The 19,017-nt window shown below is 39.6% G+C and overlaps 1 protein-coding gene and 2 pseudogenes across 1 annotated transcript in view; 2 read left to right on the forward strand and 1 right to left on the reverse strand.

Annotated features, from left to right (window-relative positions):
• Window positions 1-4,062, forward strand: part of CHRM5 (cholinergic receptor muscarinic 5) — a 64,037-nt gene extending 59,975 nt beyond the window's left edge. Inside the window, exon 2 of the mRNA XM_039843986.1 lies at window positions 2,183-4,062. Within this exon, the coding sequence (XP_039699920.1) occupies window positions 2,263-3,861 (1,599 nt within the window). The 5' untranslated portion in view covers window positions 2,183-2,262 and the 3' untranslated portion in view covers window positions 3,862-4,062. The remainder of the gene's footprint in view (window positions 1-2,182) is intronic.
• A 6,502-nt stretch (window positions 4,063-10,564) lies between these two features.
• On the reverse strand, window positions 10,565-12,370 carry LOC120587231 (40S ribosomal protein S26-like; annotated as a pseudogene).
• LOC120587307 (uncharacterized) lies at window positions 12,265-12,383 on the forward strand (annotated as a pseudogene).
• The last annotated feature ends 6,634 nt before the right edge of the window (window positions 12,384-19,017 follow it).

The following is a 19,017-nucleotide window of genomic DNA, read 5'->3' on the forward strand; positions in this document are numbered from 1 at the left end:
TTATGTTGACACATAAAATTAACCATTACATTATGTAAAATACAAAATCATAGAAATGTAGGTATCTTAGATCTCATAGTCCAATTTCCATTTTTTGCAAATAAGAAATCAGATCAGAGAAGATAAGCAGCCAGTTTATACACGTGCATTCCCAGGAGAATGCATACACCCAACTTTCCAGAATCTTTCAGAAACTGCTTGCTACCTTTTAGTAAAATTAAGTGGAAAATTAAATTCTTCTAAAACACTATCTATTTCTATTTTAAAGATTTGATTTGTAAAACTCAGCAAGCAGTCAGTTTATTTTATTATGTGTATTCAGACTAATGCTCCGAAGACCCTGGATGTTGGGACGACCTTTAGAGTAGAGGAGGAGTCTAGAAATAGCTAACACAGCTCTCCCAGAAAGCATACTTCTCTCTCAAGTCTACTCCCGTTCCTTCTCCACCTCACCCCTCACCTCTCTAGTCTCATCTCTCACTTCTCAGGCTTCCTAGTACTTGATGCCTCCTTTTGCCTCTGGTCTTACAAACAAGCTCTTCCCCTCTGAAGCTGAAACACTCTTCCCCCACCTCCACCGACCCTTTTCGCCTAGCTAAAAAGCCCATTCATGCTCCAAGTCTTGGCTTAGAAATTTTTTCCTCAGGACGTGCTTTCCCACCTTCACTGGACTGGGTTAGATGTCCAGTACCAACCCCCAGATATTTATCTATATTCTCACTTGGGTCTTGTTCCATAGTATCCTCAAAATTACAATCTGTCCAGAATTAAAAGACAGTCGAAAATATTTATTGGAAGAAGGATGGAAGGCAGGATGAAAGGAAAAAAGGAAGAAAGGGGAAAAGAAGGAAATTCTGTAGGTTCTTTCTCGCACTGTACAACTTAGGTCTGGGTCTGTGAAAGCTTTTGATCAGATAATTGTTGGGTACAGAGTAACTCTGATTTTTTTCAGGTGCCGGGGAGTCTCTGTCTAGTGACCTAGCATCCTTGGGATTTACTTTGCCAGCTTTTGGATGTTGATAACACCAAGGAATTAGGGGTACAAGGGATCAGGAGACTGGACCAGGGTGGTAGCAGCCAGAATGGAAAAGGACCAAGGGACATTTCATGGGTAAACTGGATTGCATTAGTTGAGATGTGAAGGAGAAGGGTGCAAGATAAGGAAGGTGGGAGAATCTGATTTCTGTCACAAGGCAATATCGTCAATCTCATATTGAATTTGAGATTCTTAAACATCTTTTAAAAAAGTTTAAAATATAAATGAAAACCTACAGTCCTTCACAAATCTTTCATCTTTATATTAATTACTGTTATCAAAGAAGCACTCACTTAAAAATAGCTGTATTAAAATCTTGGTTAGTATATGCATGAGGGAAAGCCGTCAAAATACATACTGTTAGTATTGATTACCTCTGCAAGACAGAATTAGAGGAGACTTTTGTTTCCTAAGTTATACATTTTGGCATTGCTTAAATTTTTACAAGGAGCATATTACTTTATAATCAGATAAAAATATAATTTAAAGCACTTCTATGACATTGCAAAATAGCCCAAGAATGGAAGGAGGGTCATCATCTTCAACAGCTGGGCAAATTTCACACCCTATAAATGAAAACCAGGTATCCACTGGGAGTTTGTGCATTAAGACAGGGAAAATGTTGTAATACAGTCTTGGCTCACAACAGTGCCTCAGTAATGTTCAATAATTGAATTTATAATTAGACTAAATAATATTTAACAATTTGACTATAGAGTCGATGCAACTTGTCATTTTCCCCAGGGCATGACAGACTAGGTACTTATTACCAGGAGCATAAAAAGTGTCTGCCCTGAAGGCCATTGGCGTCTAAGGTACCTTAATATCACCTGCTTTTCCCTTATTACTACTCTCCAACAATCCAATTCTTTTCTTCTTCCTCTGCCTTCCTCATCTTCCCAGCCGTTTTTAAAAATTGTTTATGGGAACCACAAGAGGGCAGCAGCCTCATGTACAAGGAAGTCTCTCAGGCATTAGTGATCATAAAAAGCCCTTATTAAAATGTTATCGAGACTTTAGAGATTTCAGCAACTTGCTCTGAATATACGTGGGGACACGTTTAATATTTTGTTAGAAATTATAAACAAAGAGTGGAAAAGAAATTCATACTGATGAGCAAAACTAATATATTCCTCTCTCTTACAGATGCTGTCCGAAAAGAGGTGAGATAGAAAAGGGAACAGCCTAGAACCTGGCTTACTCCTAATGTAAATTCTTTCACCAGGATGGAAGGAGGATCTTACCACAATGCAACTACTGTCAACGGCACCCCAGTAAATCACCAGCCTTTGGAACGCCACAGGTTGTGGGAAGTCATCACAATCGCAGCTGTGACTGCTGTGGTAAGTCTGATCACTATTGTGGGCAACGTCTTAGTCATGATCTCCTTCAAAGTCAATAGTCAGCTGAAGACAGTTAACAACTATTATCTGCTCAGCTTGGCCTGTGCAGATCTCATCATTGGGATCTTCTCCATGAACCTCTACACTACTTACATCCTCATGGGACGCTGGGCTCTCGGGAGTCTGGCTTGTGACCTTTGGCTTGCACTGGACTACGTGGCCAGCAATGCTTCCGTCATGAACCTTCTGGTGATCAGTTTTGACCGTTACTTTTCTATCACAAGACCCCTGACGTATCGGGCCAAGCGTACCCCAAAGAGGGCTGGCATCATGATTGGCTTGGCCTGGCTGATCTCCTTCATCCTCTGGGCCCCAGCGATCCTCTGCTGGCAGTACTTGGTCGGAGAGCGAACGGTACCACCAGATGCATGCCAGATCCAGTTCCTCTCTGAGCCCACCATCACTTTTGGCACTGCCATTGCTGCCTTCTACATTCCCGTTTCTGTCATGACAATTCTCTACTGCCGAATCTATCGGGAAACAGAGAAGCGGACCAAGGACCTTGCTGACCTCCAGGGCTCTGACTCCATGGCTGAAACTGCAAAGAGAAAGCCAGCTCACAAGGCTCTGCTCAGGTCCTGCTTTAGCTGCCCTTGGTCCACACTGGCCCACAGGGAAAGGAATCAAGCTTCCTGGTCATCCTCCCGCAGGAGCACCTCCACCACTGGGAAGCCATCCCAAACCACCGGCCCAAGCACCGAATGGGACAAAGCTGAGCAGCTCACTACCTGTAGCAGCTACCCCTCCTCAGAGGATGAGGACAAACCCACCACTGACCCTGTCTTCCAAGTGGTCTATAAGAGTCAGGCCAAGGAAAGCCCAAGAGAAGAATTTAGTGCTGAAGAGACCAAGGAAACTTTTGTGAAAAGTCAAACTGAAAAAAATGACTATGACTCCCCAAAATACTTCTTGTCTCCAGCTGCTGCTCACAGACCCAGGAGTCAGAAATGTGTGGCCTATAAGTTCCGATTGGTGGTCAAAGCTGATGGGACCCAGGAGACCAACAACGGTTGTCGCAAAGTGAAAATCATGCCCTGCTCTTCTCCAGCTTCCAAGGATCCTTCAGCAAAAGGCCTTGATCCAAACCTTAGCCATCAAATGACCAAACGAAAGAGAATGGTCCTTGTCAAAGAGAGAAAAGCAGCCCAGACCTTGAGTGCCATTCTCCTGGCCTTCATCATCACATGGACCCCTTATAACATCATGGTCCTGGTTTCCACCTTCTGTGACAAGTGTGTTCCAGTCTCCCTGTGGCACTTAGGCTACTGGTTGTGCTATGTCAATAGCACTATCAACCCCATTTGCTATGCCCTCTGCAACAGAACCTTCAGGAAGACCTTTAAAATGTTGCTTCTCTGCCAATGGAAAAAGAAAAAAGTGGAAGAGAAGTTATACTGGCAGGGGAACAGCAAGCTCCCCTGAAAAGTTAATAACTTCCCTCAAAAGAATGACCATGTCAACTTCCACTGAAAATGGGCAAGCTGACTCTGGTTTATTTTCAAACAAACAAACAAACAAAAAAAAACAAAACAAAACAAATTAAAAAAAAAAAAACCCAAATCTCTCATTTTGACTCCCTAAAGACTTTGTAAAGGCTCAAGGTCTGTGGCCAAAAAGGAGTCACTGCTGCCACAACTGATGCCATATTGAATGATTCTTATCTATGACTAAGGTCGCCTGAAGCAACTGGAGTTTGCTGTTGAAGAGACAGACTCATGGCTTTTCAAAGGAGGAGGCACACTGGGTCACAGTGAATAATGACTGAGGGAACTTTTGTCTAACCTGTGGGGAACAGCAAGGACCAGTTGGAAACCTTCCTCTGTAGAAACCTGTCACAGTGTTTCCTGCCATATGTATGTATCTATGAAGTTGTCTCATACCAGTGAGAATTGGAAGAATGTAAGTCAGTGTCGCCTGTTAACAAGAGTGATATTCAACCGGCTTCTAAGACTCTCTTTATAAACTGATCAGTATTTATTTACAAAGTATTTATTACACAGCTATTATGTGTTCTGCCCTGTGGTATGTTTTCCTGTACCTATATCTGAATGAAGCTCTTGCTTTTCTCTTTCATGACCAATGCCAATGCCTGATACCCAATGAAACCATGCTGGTCCCCACGAAACCATCTTTCCTCTCAGCATCCTGGGCCTGGAAAGACCCTGAAATCTGATCACACCCACTCCTAGAAAGGGGCCTCTATTCTGCCAATAAAGATGATCAATTCTCTGCAGGCAGTATTTTAGTTTTTACCAGGGGGATTTTTTCCTTTTATCAAAACAAATATTGTGTATTCTATTTGTGTCCATTTGAGCCCGTTTATTCATGCTCTGCTCTTAGAAAAACTAGTTGTAAAACAGCCCTTCACTGGGTAAAGATCATCTCCAGGCTGTTTCATCATAGTTCTCTGAAACTGTTTTCAGAGGTCTTACTTTCTAAACCCTTCACAAGGCAAACCTGAGGCAAAATGTGGAAAACAAATTTGGTTTCACTCCACGCTTCTAAACTTCTTCCAGGGCCTTTCAGCAGGCCTCCAATTTCCCTCATCCAGACTCCAATTCACACCCAGGCACAAGCATGTCACTGTGCAGTCTTCAGCCAAAAATGGAGTGACATCAGGAGAAAAGTTTTATTACTTTTTTTATAGGTCCTTCAATCATGGCTCAGAAATTATTTACTAAAAAAGGATTTACTTTTTCATTCCTCTCCAAATTCATGGTCAAAGATTAGAAGTCTAAAATGTACAGTTGAGGTCCAGTGAAGCTGGTCATAAAAACAAAAGCCTCATCTTTAAAAACAAAATGTAGGTCACAATAATGCGTAAAAATAAAAGTCATCTACATAATTTACAATAGAATATCAGGGTTATTAAAAACCAAATTTAATTGAAATCTCTGTGTATGTAAATAAACTGAATCTAAGATGTTTCTTTGATAATTCTGAAAATTAAAGCAATGTGTAAGAAATTGAAACTATAAAAACAGTGCACATAATTAAAGACCTACAAAGAAAGCAGTGTAGTACAGAAAGATTTTAAAGATGAAGCACTCCTGTCATATAGAAGCTCTTTATTTAACCTGTTGATTACATTTGCAGTATGTTTAAAAATCTCCAGACTTCATTTCACTTAATAGACACCAGTTCTTTTTCAGCCTCATTTGCTCAGGGGATGTAAAACAAACAAACAAAAAAACAAACAAACTAGTTTAGTTGTCCTGGGAATTAGGTATGTACTTGGGTGTAGGAGAGCTTCAGCCTACCACTGAAGAGCAAATCAGCCTCTTTGGGAAGTCCCAAGAAGGCTTCAGGGCAGTGCAAACCCAGGCCACCCCTCCAGCCCTGCAGGGACTGGATATTGAGGTGAAACATCTTGGAAGCGATGTAGCTGCTGAGCCTTTGTGTAGGGCAGGTTGACACCTGCCAAGAATTTGGTAGAGATTATTAATTAATTGGCTCAGTTCTCCAGGACAGAGACTCCCAGGCATAAGTGATGTCAACAGGGTGGGACTTGATGAGCAAACCTGCTCCACCAGCTCTAGGTAAACAGTTGGTTCTTTTAGTTTAAGGCTTTGATTCATGAAAAAAATGGAAATCTCTCCCAGAGAATAGCCTTTTGAACCCACATTGGGCATTATTTGTTTACAGAGAGAGAGAAAAACTAGCTAATTCAAACAAAAGAACACAATTTGGTGAGGGGTGGGGGATGGAGTTACACTTTTCATATTCCACAATTGCCTGGGGCTTAGCCTTTTTGTTCATCATTTGTGAAGTTGAGAGGCCTATGCTTCCTTATCATAGGCTTTGGGAGGCCACCAATTTTGCATACTACTTATGCCTTTTGTCACTGACCGAAAAGAAAAAGAAAAAAGAAAAGAAAAAATGCCTAAACTATTAGGGGAAACTGGCATAAGGCCTCTGGTAGGGTCCTCAGAGTGAACAAATCCAATCGAAAACTACAGGGACCTGGCGGGTGGGTGGGGCATGGGCTGATTTCAGATCTTAGACCTTCTATGCCCCTAGTCTCTCAAGCTCTGTCTACGGTAAACTACGTACAGCTTTGACTGGCTACCTAATGGATGCTCCATTGTAGCTAACATTGTGTTTCTCCTAGGCTGTGAATTTGACGGCTCATCGAAGAATCTGTTTTCAGTACAACTTTTGGTTATTTTGTCAGTATTCCCAGCCCTCTCTGCTTTGCTCATTTGGCGAATGTCCTTTGAGGGCAATGCTAATGTTCAGCTTTGTAAATGCGAAATCTGTATCTAACCTCTGAATTGGAATCTACAGCTGTCTACTATAAATACAGGAATTACGGCAAAGGATGTGGGAACTGGACTGCTTTTCTGTGTCGTACGAGCATTATTCTGGATAGTAAAGAAATTTAACCACACCATAGTCCAATGCAAAACATAAGAAAATGGTTTCAACTTAGCTTGATAGGTCCATCTATATCAGAAATCTCACACTTATTTGCATTGGCCTGGCCTTTTAAGAAGAGAGGAGTTGATATACCATATAGATACACATCCTTCTTGCTACCTTTACAATTTCCCCTTTCCTCTCAAGGTACTAATGACCAAATTAAGATGAAATTATGCTAAAAAGATTCTCGTGATTAAATGCCTTCCTTTCTCTATAGGACAAGGGAGCTATGCAGACTTCAAACTATGGCCTTTTAGCTAGTACAGACCCCATAACAAAAAAGAACACCATTTCCTCTTCAACGGCTGAAAGGGCTGGTACCCCAGTCATTTCATACCCACTATAAGTGATAATAATTTCCATCTCCCCCATGCCATTTTACCAGTAAAGTTTGAGATGATGTAAACTCTTGCCCAATAATGACCCTAGATTGCTAGTGGGAGGAGAAAGAGAAATAAATTCTTTAAGTATCAGGGAAGGAGCAAAAAGAAAATAAAAAAAACTTTTTCAAAGTAATTTTAAACTTAGAGATAAGCTGCAAGAATAGTACAAAGAACTCGCTTATCCTCACCCACATTCCCCAACTGTTAACATTTTGCCACATTTGTATTCTGTGTGTGTGTGTGTGCGCCCACACATATTTTTTCTCAGCCATTTAGAATAAGTTGTAGACATCGTGTTCATTGGTATTAGGAACAAGATTATCTTACATAATTCCAATACAAATATAAAAATCAGGAAATTTAATATTGCTATGATATTACATAATAACTACATAACTATGTAATACAGTCCATATTCAAATTTTACCTGTCGTCCAAACGTTGTTCATTATAAGAATTTCTTTTCCAGTTCAGGATCTAATCCAGGATCACAGATTGCATTTAATTATGTCACTATTTTAGACTCCTTTAAATCTGGAAGAGGTCTTCAGCTTTCCTTTGTATTTCATGACATAGTCCTTTCCTAAGATGACATTCAATTCAATATTTAAAAATAATTTATATCATTTTGGGTTTGTCTAATGTTTCCTCATTAGACTCAATTTGTTTGTTTTGATGTGGGCGGGAGTATCACACATGTGATATTGTATCCTCGATGAATCACATCAGGAGGCCGTGATGTTTTATCCCATTGTTGGTAAAGTTAACATTGATCGCTTGGTATAAGTGAACCCTCCCCTCAGGTTTCTCCACTATAAATTTACTACTTTTCCAGTGCAATTAATAATTTTGGGAAAGAGATTTTAAGCCTATGTAAATTTCCTGTGGGTCATCAGATTTTCACCCAATAATTAGTGCATCTATTTATTATTCTCATCCAAGAAAGTTATTACTATAATGATTGCCAATTGGTTGGCACTCTACTGTGAAGAATGCTTTTCCTTCTTTCTGATTTATTTATTTATGTACTTATTATCACACAGACTCATTAACTTTTATTTTAGTAATTGGTTAAAATCCATTACTGTCAATTGCTATAAATGTAAGCAGTGAGAGCCCCTTCAAGATGACTCCTGTGACCCTTAGGCATATCTTGAACATTTTTTGAGTAGTCCTTTACTTCCTGGTACAATAAGATGCTCCAGGCTCATCTCTACTCTCCCTACCCCAGTCCAAGAATCAGCCATTTCTTCAAGGAGCCCTAGTTTCATTAAACAGAGAATGGTACCTGACTCAGATCTGGATTCAGGATGTATTCATTGCTTTTAGTGGCTGAAACTAAGAAATATGTACATTTATATACTTATTAAAAACAATGAGTTCATATTGACATCTGCAATTCCAATCCTATACCAGAGGATTCTTCTTTTTCCATATTTGTATTGCCCTTCTCCAACAGTGAGAATCACCATTTGCTCAATTTGTTCAATCCTTAGAGTTTCAGAATTACAACATCCACATCACTGTGAAAAAATAACCTTTTAGTAAAGTTCCAATATTGGTTTCAGTTCTTTTCATCTTAAGAGTGAAGGGATATAGTCAAATTATTATGTTCAATAATTGCTTCCATTAATAAGGACACAGGTTGAACAAGCTAAACAACTCTGGAGACGTTAAGCAATAAGCAAAAGACTGACAGTTAAATATTCATATTAAGATCAAAAAGGGCATATCAAGCAGGGTAAATTACCCTCCTAATGGACTGCTCTGGCCCCCATCTCCCTTGATGAATAATGTATGTGTGCATATGTGTGTGTGTGTGTGTCTGTGTGTGTGCTTTTTTGCTTTTTTTACGTCGGCTTCTGATCAGGCTTCCTTAAGTTTACCTGCAATAATGAAAAAAAAAAAAAGCCAAGACCCAGCTCTGTTCATTGGCCTTACCCATCATCCAGATTTATCTACATTAGTGTGCCTTATGGCAATCTATTTGTCAAAAAAGTCCTAATCTCATTTTAGATGGCCCTTGAATAAGCCTCATACCACCAAATGCCCCCATGAATGCTCCATATGCTCCCGCTAAGAGCAGTTCTCCAAATAGTTTTATTTCCCAGTTCCTGGCAATGATTTTCAAGAGACGGTGATCCTGCATAAACACATCCCTAGTGATGTCCTAGTGAAGGACACTCTTGTCTTCAATAAACAGGAACTCTTACTCGACCCACTTACACCCAATATCATTAGCTGTGGAGTTGGTGCTTTTTAGCAGTCCCACTTATATCCAAAGATAAGCTTATAGACCAGCTACCTTCAAAATCCATGACACTACTGACCATGATGTACTGACTATAGCCCAGTTTCCCTACTGTACCTTACAGTAGATTTCAGTAGAAAACATCACAGGCTGGAAGACAGCAAAGAGGAAAAGGTAATACAGATTTAAACTAAGATTTGGAAGACCCCTCTTCTCCCCTAAAAAACTAGATTGCCATGGTTGGAAATCTTTTGACAGGTCCTTTGTACCCAGAACTAGTGCCTATCCAGGAAAACATGAAACAAAAACTATACTAGGTTTTGTCTTATAGTCACTATATTTTATAATATAATGATCAATAAAATAACACATATTTGCTTGGAAAACTTAGAAAGTAAATAAGCAAATAAAAAATAACCAGTAATTCTACCACACAGAGATAACCTCTGCTAAATATCTCAGCATCTATCCTTATAATCTTTCTTTCTATGTACAGACATACACTTTTTAAAACACACAGAGCTGCTAAGTACTGTTTGGCAATCCTTATATCCACATCTTGCCGACTAGCCACTCAAGTTCTTCAAAAGCAGAAAATCATAAGGCTACAATTAACACGGGGAGCTCCTGTCCATAATATAACACAGATTAGAAAATATGGATTTCACAAACTGGTATGTGAAAACCATTGCCAGAAAGCCTAGAATTGAGTAGAAATCTCAAGGTCCCAGAAACTTTGAGATAATGTTAATTGGAAGAAAAACAAGACTTGCTCCCTGCCCACTTCTGGTCTAACCTCAAATCTTTAAACCATGAGGCCCAGGAGGGGTCTGTGGCATAAAGATGGCTTATCCTTCCTTTGTTTGAAGGTTGAGGATGGGATTGGTAGGAAGGAGGTTTCGTTTTCACATACCAGTGTCCTTTATCATCTCTGTTAAAAGCACCCAATATAGTTTAGTCTACAGGGATTATCGCCTTTTGCAATTCTGAATTTGAGAAGAACTAATCAATACTTAGAGAGATTTTTAAGGCTTATTATTTTTTTTTTAAGTAAAATTTCCATATTATTTTTTTCCAGAGAATAGTTCTTCAGAGTTAGCTCCTTACATTGGCTTTGGTGGAGGCCACAGGACAGCACCTGCAGGTCTAAATCGGGATGGGGGTGTTCAGTCCTTCGGGGCCTTAGGAGAGCGATTCCTGACTTCCTTGCTGTGAATGGCACAACTCGCACAGTAATGTAGTTTCACATACAGCATGGGAAGTACCAACGTGTCAAAGACACTTGCTTCGGAATGTCCCTCATGACTGCGACCTCTACTATGTTTCCGATGACGAACTTCTTAATGGCCTTGTCCTTGGGCACGCATCAGGCACAGTTGGTGCAGTAAATAGGCTGCACGTGGCCCCAGCCTTTTTTGGCACAACCATTGTTCCTTCTTTTTTTGGTCATCTTGGAAGTGAAAAGCCGAAAGAGCTAAAGACCATTTTTTAAAATAACTATATTTCTTTCCTAGGACTGCCATAACACAGTACCACAAACTGGGTGGTTTAGAAAAACAAATTTATTATCCCACAGTTCTGGAGGCCAGAAGTATAATATACAAGTGCCAGAGGGCTGGCTCCCTCTGAAGGCACTAGGGAAGGATCTGTGCCAGGCCTCTCTCCTGCTTCCGGGAGCCTCAGGCATTCCTTGGTTTGCAGATAGCCATCTTCTCCCTCTGTCTCTTCACCTCTGTGCATATCCGATTCTGTATCCAAATTTCCACCTTTTATAAGTTATACTGGATTAGGTTACACTAATGTCTTCATTTTAACTTGATTCCCTCTATTAAAACCCCATTTCCAAAAAAGGCCACATTCTGAGGTACTGGAGGTTAGGACTCCAACATATCATTTTTAAGGACACAATTCAGCCTACAACAATAACCGAGCAAGAAAAGCACTTTCCTATTTTACAGATGAATGAACTATTGACCAATGCTGGGTAGTATCAAATGGGAAGGGTTTCAGAGCCAGTGTCCTCAACTCCATCACAGAGACCTGGCAGAACAAAGCAGTCTTGATTGGCATAGGACAGTTATTTAGTATTTTCCAATTACATATTTGCCTCTTCTCTTCTGGCCTTAGAAAATACAGGAAACTAAAGGAATGGAACCAGACTTTTAAAACTCCTTCCATGATTGTAAGGAGCACCTCTGGAGGCTTTAGTCCCACACATCTGAGGCCTAGCTTGAAAGGATGCTCTCTGGGAATACAACTCGGAAATTCATCAAGGGAAAGTTGCCTTCCTAAATTTCCAGCATCATTTCTCAGGGGCTCCGAAGGTTTAAATCTTAGAAGAAATGAAAATAAAAACCTTAGGCTATTCATTATCTATAACCAGGATGGCTGGACCATTAACTTGGTCCTGACCAATTTCTTAAAAGTGTTAGTGAGAGCATGTAGGTTTTTAGCTCCACAGTGAAACACTTCTATTCAAAATCAGTAACTTTTTTTTCATTTTTATCCACTATCATTTTTTTCCTTTCCTCTACTTGTCACTGGAGCCACCAAATGCCCCAAACCTTTGCACCCTCTTTCCTTCACCATCTTCTTAGATCCCAGAACCACCGTCCAGGCAACCTGATTCCTCCTTTGTTTGGTTACTCATTTGTTCAGCTAGGAATTACTGACCTATGTAGGAACCTTAGAGATGCAAAAGGGAATAAGACACTGTCCCTGCTCTCCAAGGACAGAGACTAATAGAAGGAGGGACAGAAGTACAATTCAATCTACGGCCATGCTAACCTGAACAAGCCAATTCCTGTCTGATCTCGGAAGCTAAGCAGGGTTGGGCCTGGTTAGTACTTGAATGGGAGACCACCTAGGAAGAACAGGTGCTGTAGGCATAAAAAATAAAAAAAATAAGGGACTATAAACTGACAAGGTCCTTTCAATATGTGAGGTCAACCAAGGGTTGCCTTGCTTAAAAAAAAAAGTATAATACAGAGAATCACTTCAGTGAAGACTGAAGGCTCTTCTTCTTCTTCTCCCCAAGCACAGACCTCTTTTCTTCTGCTCTTTGGCACTGAAGGGGAAGCTAGCACCAGAGTCTGAACAGTAAAAGGCAGTGTCCTTACATGATCGAAGAGAAAGGGTGAGTGAAGAGTGACAAAATGAATGTGGCTTACATCCAACATTCCCTTTAGAAGCTCCAGGAGCACAGTCCTCTGGTCTTTTTTTCTGATTGGTTCCAAGTTCCTGGGACACATGCCAAGATGCTATGCCTTTCAGAAAGGAGTCTTGGCCTGTCTGGATATAGCCTAACCTTCCTATTCCATAATCCAAACACTTCTCAAGAATATAGGGGTCAGGTAGAAATGTAGAAATTAGAGGAGTTATCAGAAGAGTCCTGCAGGGACACTTTCAAAATCAAATACATATAATCCCACACATACAGCATAAAGCAGTGGACACAGAAGAGACTCAGGTTCAAGACAAGAGCAGCCAGTTCAAAGTGGGAAGGCTAAGAGCCTTCCAGGAATTAAGAGCCTACTGAGAGGTCTTGAAGAAGAGCAGGAACCTCCTTCCCACCAATCCCCACGAACTTCAAAGAGCACAAAAGGAAAGATGAGCCATCTTTATGCCACAGACCCCTACCGGGCCACATATTTAAAGATTTGAGGTTGGACTGGAGGTAGGCAAGGAGCAAGTCTTGTTTTGCTTCCAATTAACATATTATCTCAAAGTTTCTGAGACCCTGAGATTTCTCCTCAAGATTCTAGGCTTTCTGGCAGTGATTTTCACATACAAGTTTGCTCAGAGACTGATTAGCCATAGTCACTGCCAGGTGACAATAGCAAGGTGTGTTCCTGGGAAGATAAGGGAATTCAAGCCTGCAATGCATCTGGATGGCCTCCACCTACCTCTCCACGTACTCTTCCCTCTTCTAGAAGTGCTCCAACTATACTGTTCTTTAAGTTCCTGCAAGAGCTGACCTCCTTCCCACTTTAGCTCAGACTGGGAAGCGCCTCACTCTTATCCCTTTCTTTCAGCCTCAGCTAGCCTTTCATCTTACCTCACAGTTCACTTTCTCAGAAAAGTGGTCCTACATTTGCCCTCTACCCTTTCATCCAGGTTTCCATGTAATGAGCTTTTATAGCACCTTGAATTTGTCTTTGGGGGATATATAAAGGTTTTCATTACACATCTGTATGTGTTTGGTTGATTGTGTATTTCTCATACTAAATTCTAAGCTCTGAAGTTCATGCTATTTTGCTCTTCATTCTGTCCTCTCACCTAATAACCCTTGGCACACATAATAGTATAGGTGCTTCACAACACATTCTTTACTAAATAAGTAGATGTATACCTGAAGCAGGAGATGAGGTACAAGGCAAGGCTCCTGGGTTTCGTGGGGTTTTCTTTTCTCATTTTTCTCTTTCTCTGCACCGCCCCTTCCCACCCACCAGCCCCGACCCCACCCCTGGCTAATATCTTTGTGGTTCCGAGAATTAGGAGCTTAATTCACCATGGGTCTCTGAACTTTATCTTTGTCTAATAATTTGAGCTGGGATCCCAACAATATATTACGAAGTTATATGTGACATCTACTCCAGAACTATTTTAGAGAGAAATTGAGATTCCTTCTACCCTTTCTTGTGGACAAAACTATTGTATTACTAGTGACTATAGTCCAGGTAGCTTAGGGTCCAGAGGAAAGTTGGAGAAGTAAACAGATAATCCAAGAAAATCAAGCACTCTGATGGCATAAGTACAGGCATGAAGGGGGACAGAGGCTCTTACCCAAGCCTGGGGGGCATTCGGCAGAGTTTTGTCGAAGGTGATTTGTAGACTAAGTCCTGAATAAGATGCAAGATGTAGACAAGGGAAAAGGATAGGAGTGGGCTATGGAATTGAGAGAAAAAAATAAAATTCAAAAGGCACGAGATGAGTACTCATACAGAGCTTAAAGTGGGAAAATGTGAAAAATTCAAGATGTATGTGGGAAAGAAGTGGCAAGAAGTGAGTCTGGAGGAACTGTGGTCAGGGGATTTATCTTGAAGTCCATAGAGAATCTATAAAGGGTTTTTAATAATGGAGTAGCCCCATCAGATTTGCCTGTTAGAAAGATCTTTTGGTTTTACAGTGTGTGAAGAAGCTCCAGGCACCACGAACTAGGACTAGAACTACTTTTTCTTGAAGTCAATTTCTCTTGACTACACCACCTCTTCTCTCTGAGGAAGGCTTGGAAGGAGAAAAGCAAGCCCCTATATCATGCCAATAAAAGTAGGCAGAGGATGGACAAGTTGAAATAGATAATTGGCTATGTGTTGATCATGGGTATATCAATGTTCCATTTTTTTAGTGTGAGAGAAGCACTATAGGAAGTAGTGAACAGTATTTGCTCTAAGTTATCAGCTGGTGTTGCTTGAGAAAATTTTAACCTGTTTCTCCATCTGAAAAGTAAGACTATTATTTTATTAAGGACTTATATGCATCAAGTTAATGCAACTAGTAAGGTTGCTTACAAAGGTTCCAAGGATCATACAATTAGTAAGTTATGAAGCCATGACATGTGTTCGCCCAATCTCTCCCTTAAGTCAGAAAGTTCCTTCTGACCTAAGATGGAAATGGAGCTAACAGAGCCAATTTTGCATGACTAAGGGAAAAGGAGACTTTCAGCAGATTGGAGACACTTTGGTCAGTTTTGGAAAAGTGTGTAAATTAGGACACTTCGATTCAAGTGACAGAAACCTATGAGAGCTAGCTTAAGTTAAAACACATAAACACTACACTATACGATATAGCAATGCTCCACGGAAACCAAGGGCAAGAACACAGCCTCCTCAGAAAAGGATTTGAACAAAGGGACAGTTCGCAAAATTCATCTTCCATTTCAGTTCCTCTGGGCATCTGCTTCATTCTATATTTTCTCTCTGGAAACTTTCTCTTTTTTTGTAGTTTACATGAAAGAATATATAGCCATGAATACCTTTCAAGTTTATATGTTGCAATCTACTCTGCTAGTTCCTCAGTCTTAAAGTTCCTAAGGAACAGCTTTCACCCTAACCTGGGTTCGATGTCCATCCGGGAACAATCAGCTAAGCCCATAAAAGCAGGGCCACATTCCACAAATACTGCTGCTAAGGGACACTCCTGTGGGTTACAGCCACTCCTCAGGTGAGAACTGGTTACAAGGGGTAAACTGGATGACAACTCAACAGCTGTACTTTAAAGAAAGGAAATCTCTTATTGTCAGAGTTTAGAGTTTCTTCTCTTCTCCACAGTCAACAATTTTGTTGCTATATCTCATTTCCTCTTCCACTGATATCTTATCGATCCTACCATTCTTAACATTTTAGGAAAGAATAATTTATTTTTTGGAATAGCAGGAAATTTGATAGGCGCATATATAAATCATCCTAAGAGGTGACTTTCTGCTCGTTTTAAGAACTCCAAGAAAAGTATATCTCATAGTCAGTGGCATGTCACAATATTGTTTACCATGCCAAGAAATTCTTCACTATGGTTTGACCCTTGAACAACTTAGGTTTGAACTGCACGGGTCAACTGAAAAAACTTGTATAACTGGACCCACGCAATACAAACCCATCTTGTTCTTGTTCAAGGGTCAATTGTAATTCCTTCTGCTGCTATTTAAATGCATTTCCTTTCTCAGACTTAATGGAGCAAGCGGTACACAGCTCATCAGAACTTGCTTTGAAGAGATTATCAACCATTTGAAAAATCCCCTCAGCATTCTCTTTACCAAACTGCAAAAACTAGACCCTTCAATCCTTCCTAAATTATATCTTATTATATAGTCATGAGGTCAACAGAATTATTTGTATAGAAAAACATGAATACTAAATCACTAGCAGCTTTCCTATAGACCTTCTCTGTGTATCCTCTTAGAAAGGCTAAAACTGGACACAGTACTAGCCTAGTCAGAACAGATGATAAGTAAGGGGTTAGGGTGGAGATGGTAGGGGAAGGATTCAAGCAGCTTTCACAGAATCCACTATAAGAGCAGCTGAGCCTCCATGGAGATGGAAGGTTATCTGGCAGCTACTCTCTCCACCCCTCTCTGGAGTCGCATGGTCTCTCACCTGGGCATTTGCTATGTTCTTTGCTGGCCGGATTCTTTAGACTTGTAGATTCCACTGCTGATTCTGCTTACCTGAAGCTCAAGTTCAACGTACTACTTTCTCTGGTCCAGTACCACCTAACTGACTGGCTCAAGTCCCACCCTCGGTCCTACCAGCTGTAGGTGGAAAGGCAGGTCCATCCAGCTCTGTGGAGATACAAGCGCCAAATGGTACTTTTCTTTCTTGTGTATGTAATGGACAAGATTCCAGGATAGCAGCTATTACAAGGAAGTTTTCCTTATATATCTTAAGTTCCCTTATGAGTCATCTCACCACACTTCTAGAATGATTCCATTTCTTAATCTTTATGCCAAATTTTCATGATCATTAAATTCTAAATGTTTTCTATTTTTTTACTAGTTATTTAGAAATATGTTTTAAAATGTCCAAATATATGTAGTAGGAGCTCATTAGAAGTGAGAACAAATGACTTACATTCATATTTATGGAAAGTTGATTTCAAAATTACCTAAGGAGATATATAAATGAATCTTCAATAATTACTTATTAAATTTTAGTGGAATTAAATGCCTTCTCAAAAGTTTTCTATTGGAAATGCTCTGCATGGCTAGTTTTTATGGCTCTACCCATTCCTCGTTTACTACTTGACCTTAATTTACTCCTCTCTCTTCTCAGGTTTGATTGCCTGGCTGGCTCAATCCTACTAGACTGCAGCTATTGTGAAAGGCTTCAGTTCCTCCTATGTTCCCATAATAAAATTAGTTGTGTTACTATGTGAAAAAAGATAACCTAATATTTGGTGCTATTTTGGGGGAGAGTTTTCCTAAAATAGCTCTTTTAATATTTCATCTTTTTTTAAGACTATTAAAACAATGCTTATAGGCAACATGTGAACTTTGCAAAACCTATCTTCAAGTTCTCCTGATTAATAAGAACACTTTTACCAATTGGATATTCTCATGTACCTCACAATTAAAATATAATGATAATAATAATCACATTTAAAGTGCTGAAAGAAGAGCATAGTACAACTAGGTCCTGTCTCAACATACTCCTTTCATTGAACTAAAAGATTCATCCTCTAGTTTCTATTGTATTCCCTGCGGTTAGTGCTTAGCAGCACTAACCGCAGGGAATACAATAGAAACTAGAGGATGAATTTTTGTTTGGTTTAAATACAAAACTGTAGATACATGACTGTAAACATGCAAAAATACGTCTATATGTGACCTGGAAGGCAATAAACCAAAATGAAAATACTTGTTTTAATTTTTAAAGATATTTAATAAAAATATTTAAAATACTCAGTTGAGCAGTAAAAAAAAAAAAAAACAAAATTCTTGAAAGTCTGAGTGACTAAATAAAAAAAGCTCTCTTTAATCATTGACATTCCTCATTGAAATCTTGAAACTCTTCCAACTGTTGAAAAGTAAGCCGAATAGTTGCTTCTTCCCTCCCCTGAGAGTGAAAAACAAGATACTTTACTGCTCTGGGAAGGTTACATAAAATCCTGAATCTTTTCAAAATGTTAACCAGACTCTGGGCAAGTCCTGAGGTTCCAACTCCTAAAAAACTGCTTATAACTTGGGTACTATGGATCCATCCTGGACACTCAGGATTTCCTGGCAAGAACGGGCAACAAAGATTTGTTTTGCACGAAGTCACTACTCAGGTTTAATTTACATTATATGTAAAAAATTTTAAAACACAAAGCTTACCTTTAAATGGAAATGTAAACTGAATCTAACAAAGGCCCTAAAGAAGAACAAAATAGTATTCTGTCTCCAAATGGGGAATAGCGTAAAGAACTCAAGGGAAGTAAGAAAAGTTGGGACTGAACATATGGTTCTTAAGGGTAGGCAATAATAGGACTGGGCAAAAATAATAGTGGAATTTAGATCTGAAAAGAAATTTACAAGTTTAATCCAAATCTCTCAATTTACAGATGAGGAAACTTGAGGCCCATTTATTTATTCATATTGAACAAACATTTATTGTGTACCTATATGCTCGATGCAGGAAAAACAATAAACAAGACATGGTCTAATGAGAGGAAGTGACTTGTCAAGTCACAAAGCAAGTAAGCTGCTAAACAAGGGCTCTCTGCATGGAACACTATATTTTCTGATAATATACAATCCTTTCTGCACCTGTAAGCACACTAAGCATTTGAAGAAAGTTCTATACAAAGATAAGAATTTCATATACAATTGATGTAGTAACATTCTGCGATATAAGGGATATATATTATATTCAGATGGCGTTAGAATCTATATAAAATAACCACGCAGTTTCTTAATTAACACGTGAAATGGTAATTTCCTCGGAAGTGCTTTCTAATTTCTTGGTCATTAGGTATTCCACGTGCAAATTTTGACAATCCAGATTTTGAAATTTTTCAAGATGACTTCTGGTCATGCAACTATGACTC

Source organism: Pteropus medius, unplaced genomic scaffold (assembly GCF_902729225.1).
Source record: "Pteropus medius unplaced genomic scaffold, Ma_sr-lr_union100, whole genome shotgun sequence".
NCBI classification, from domain to species: domain Eukaryota; kingdom Metazoa; phylum Chordata; class Mammalia; order Chiroptera; family Pteropodidae; genus Pteropus; species Pteropus medius.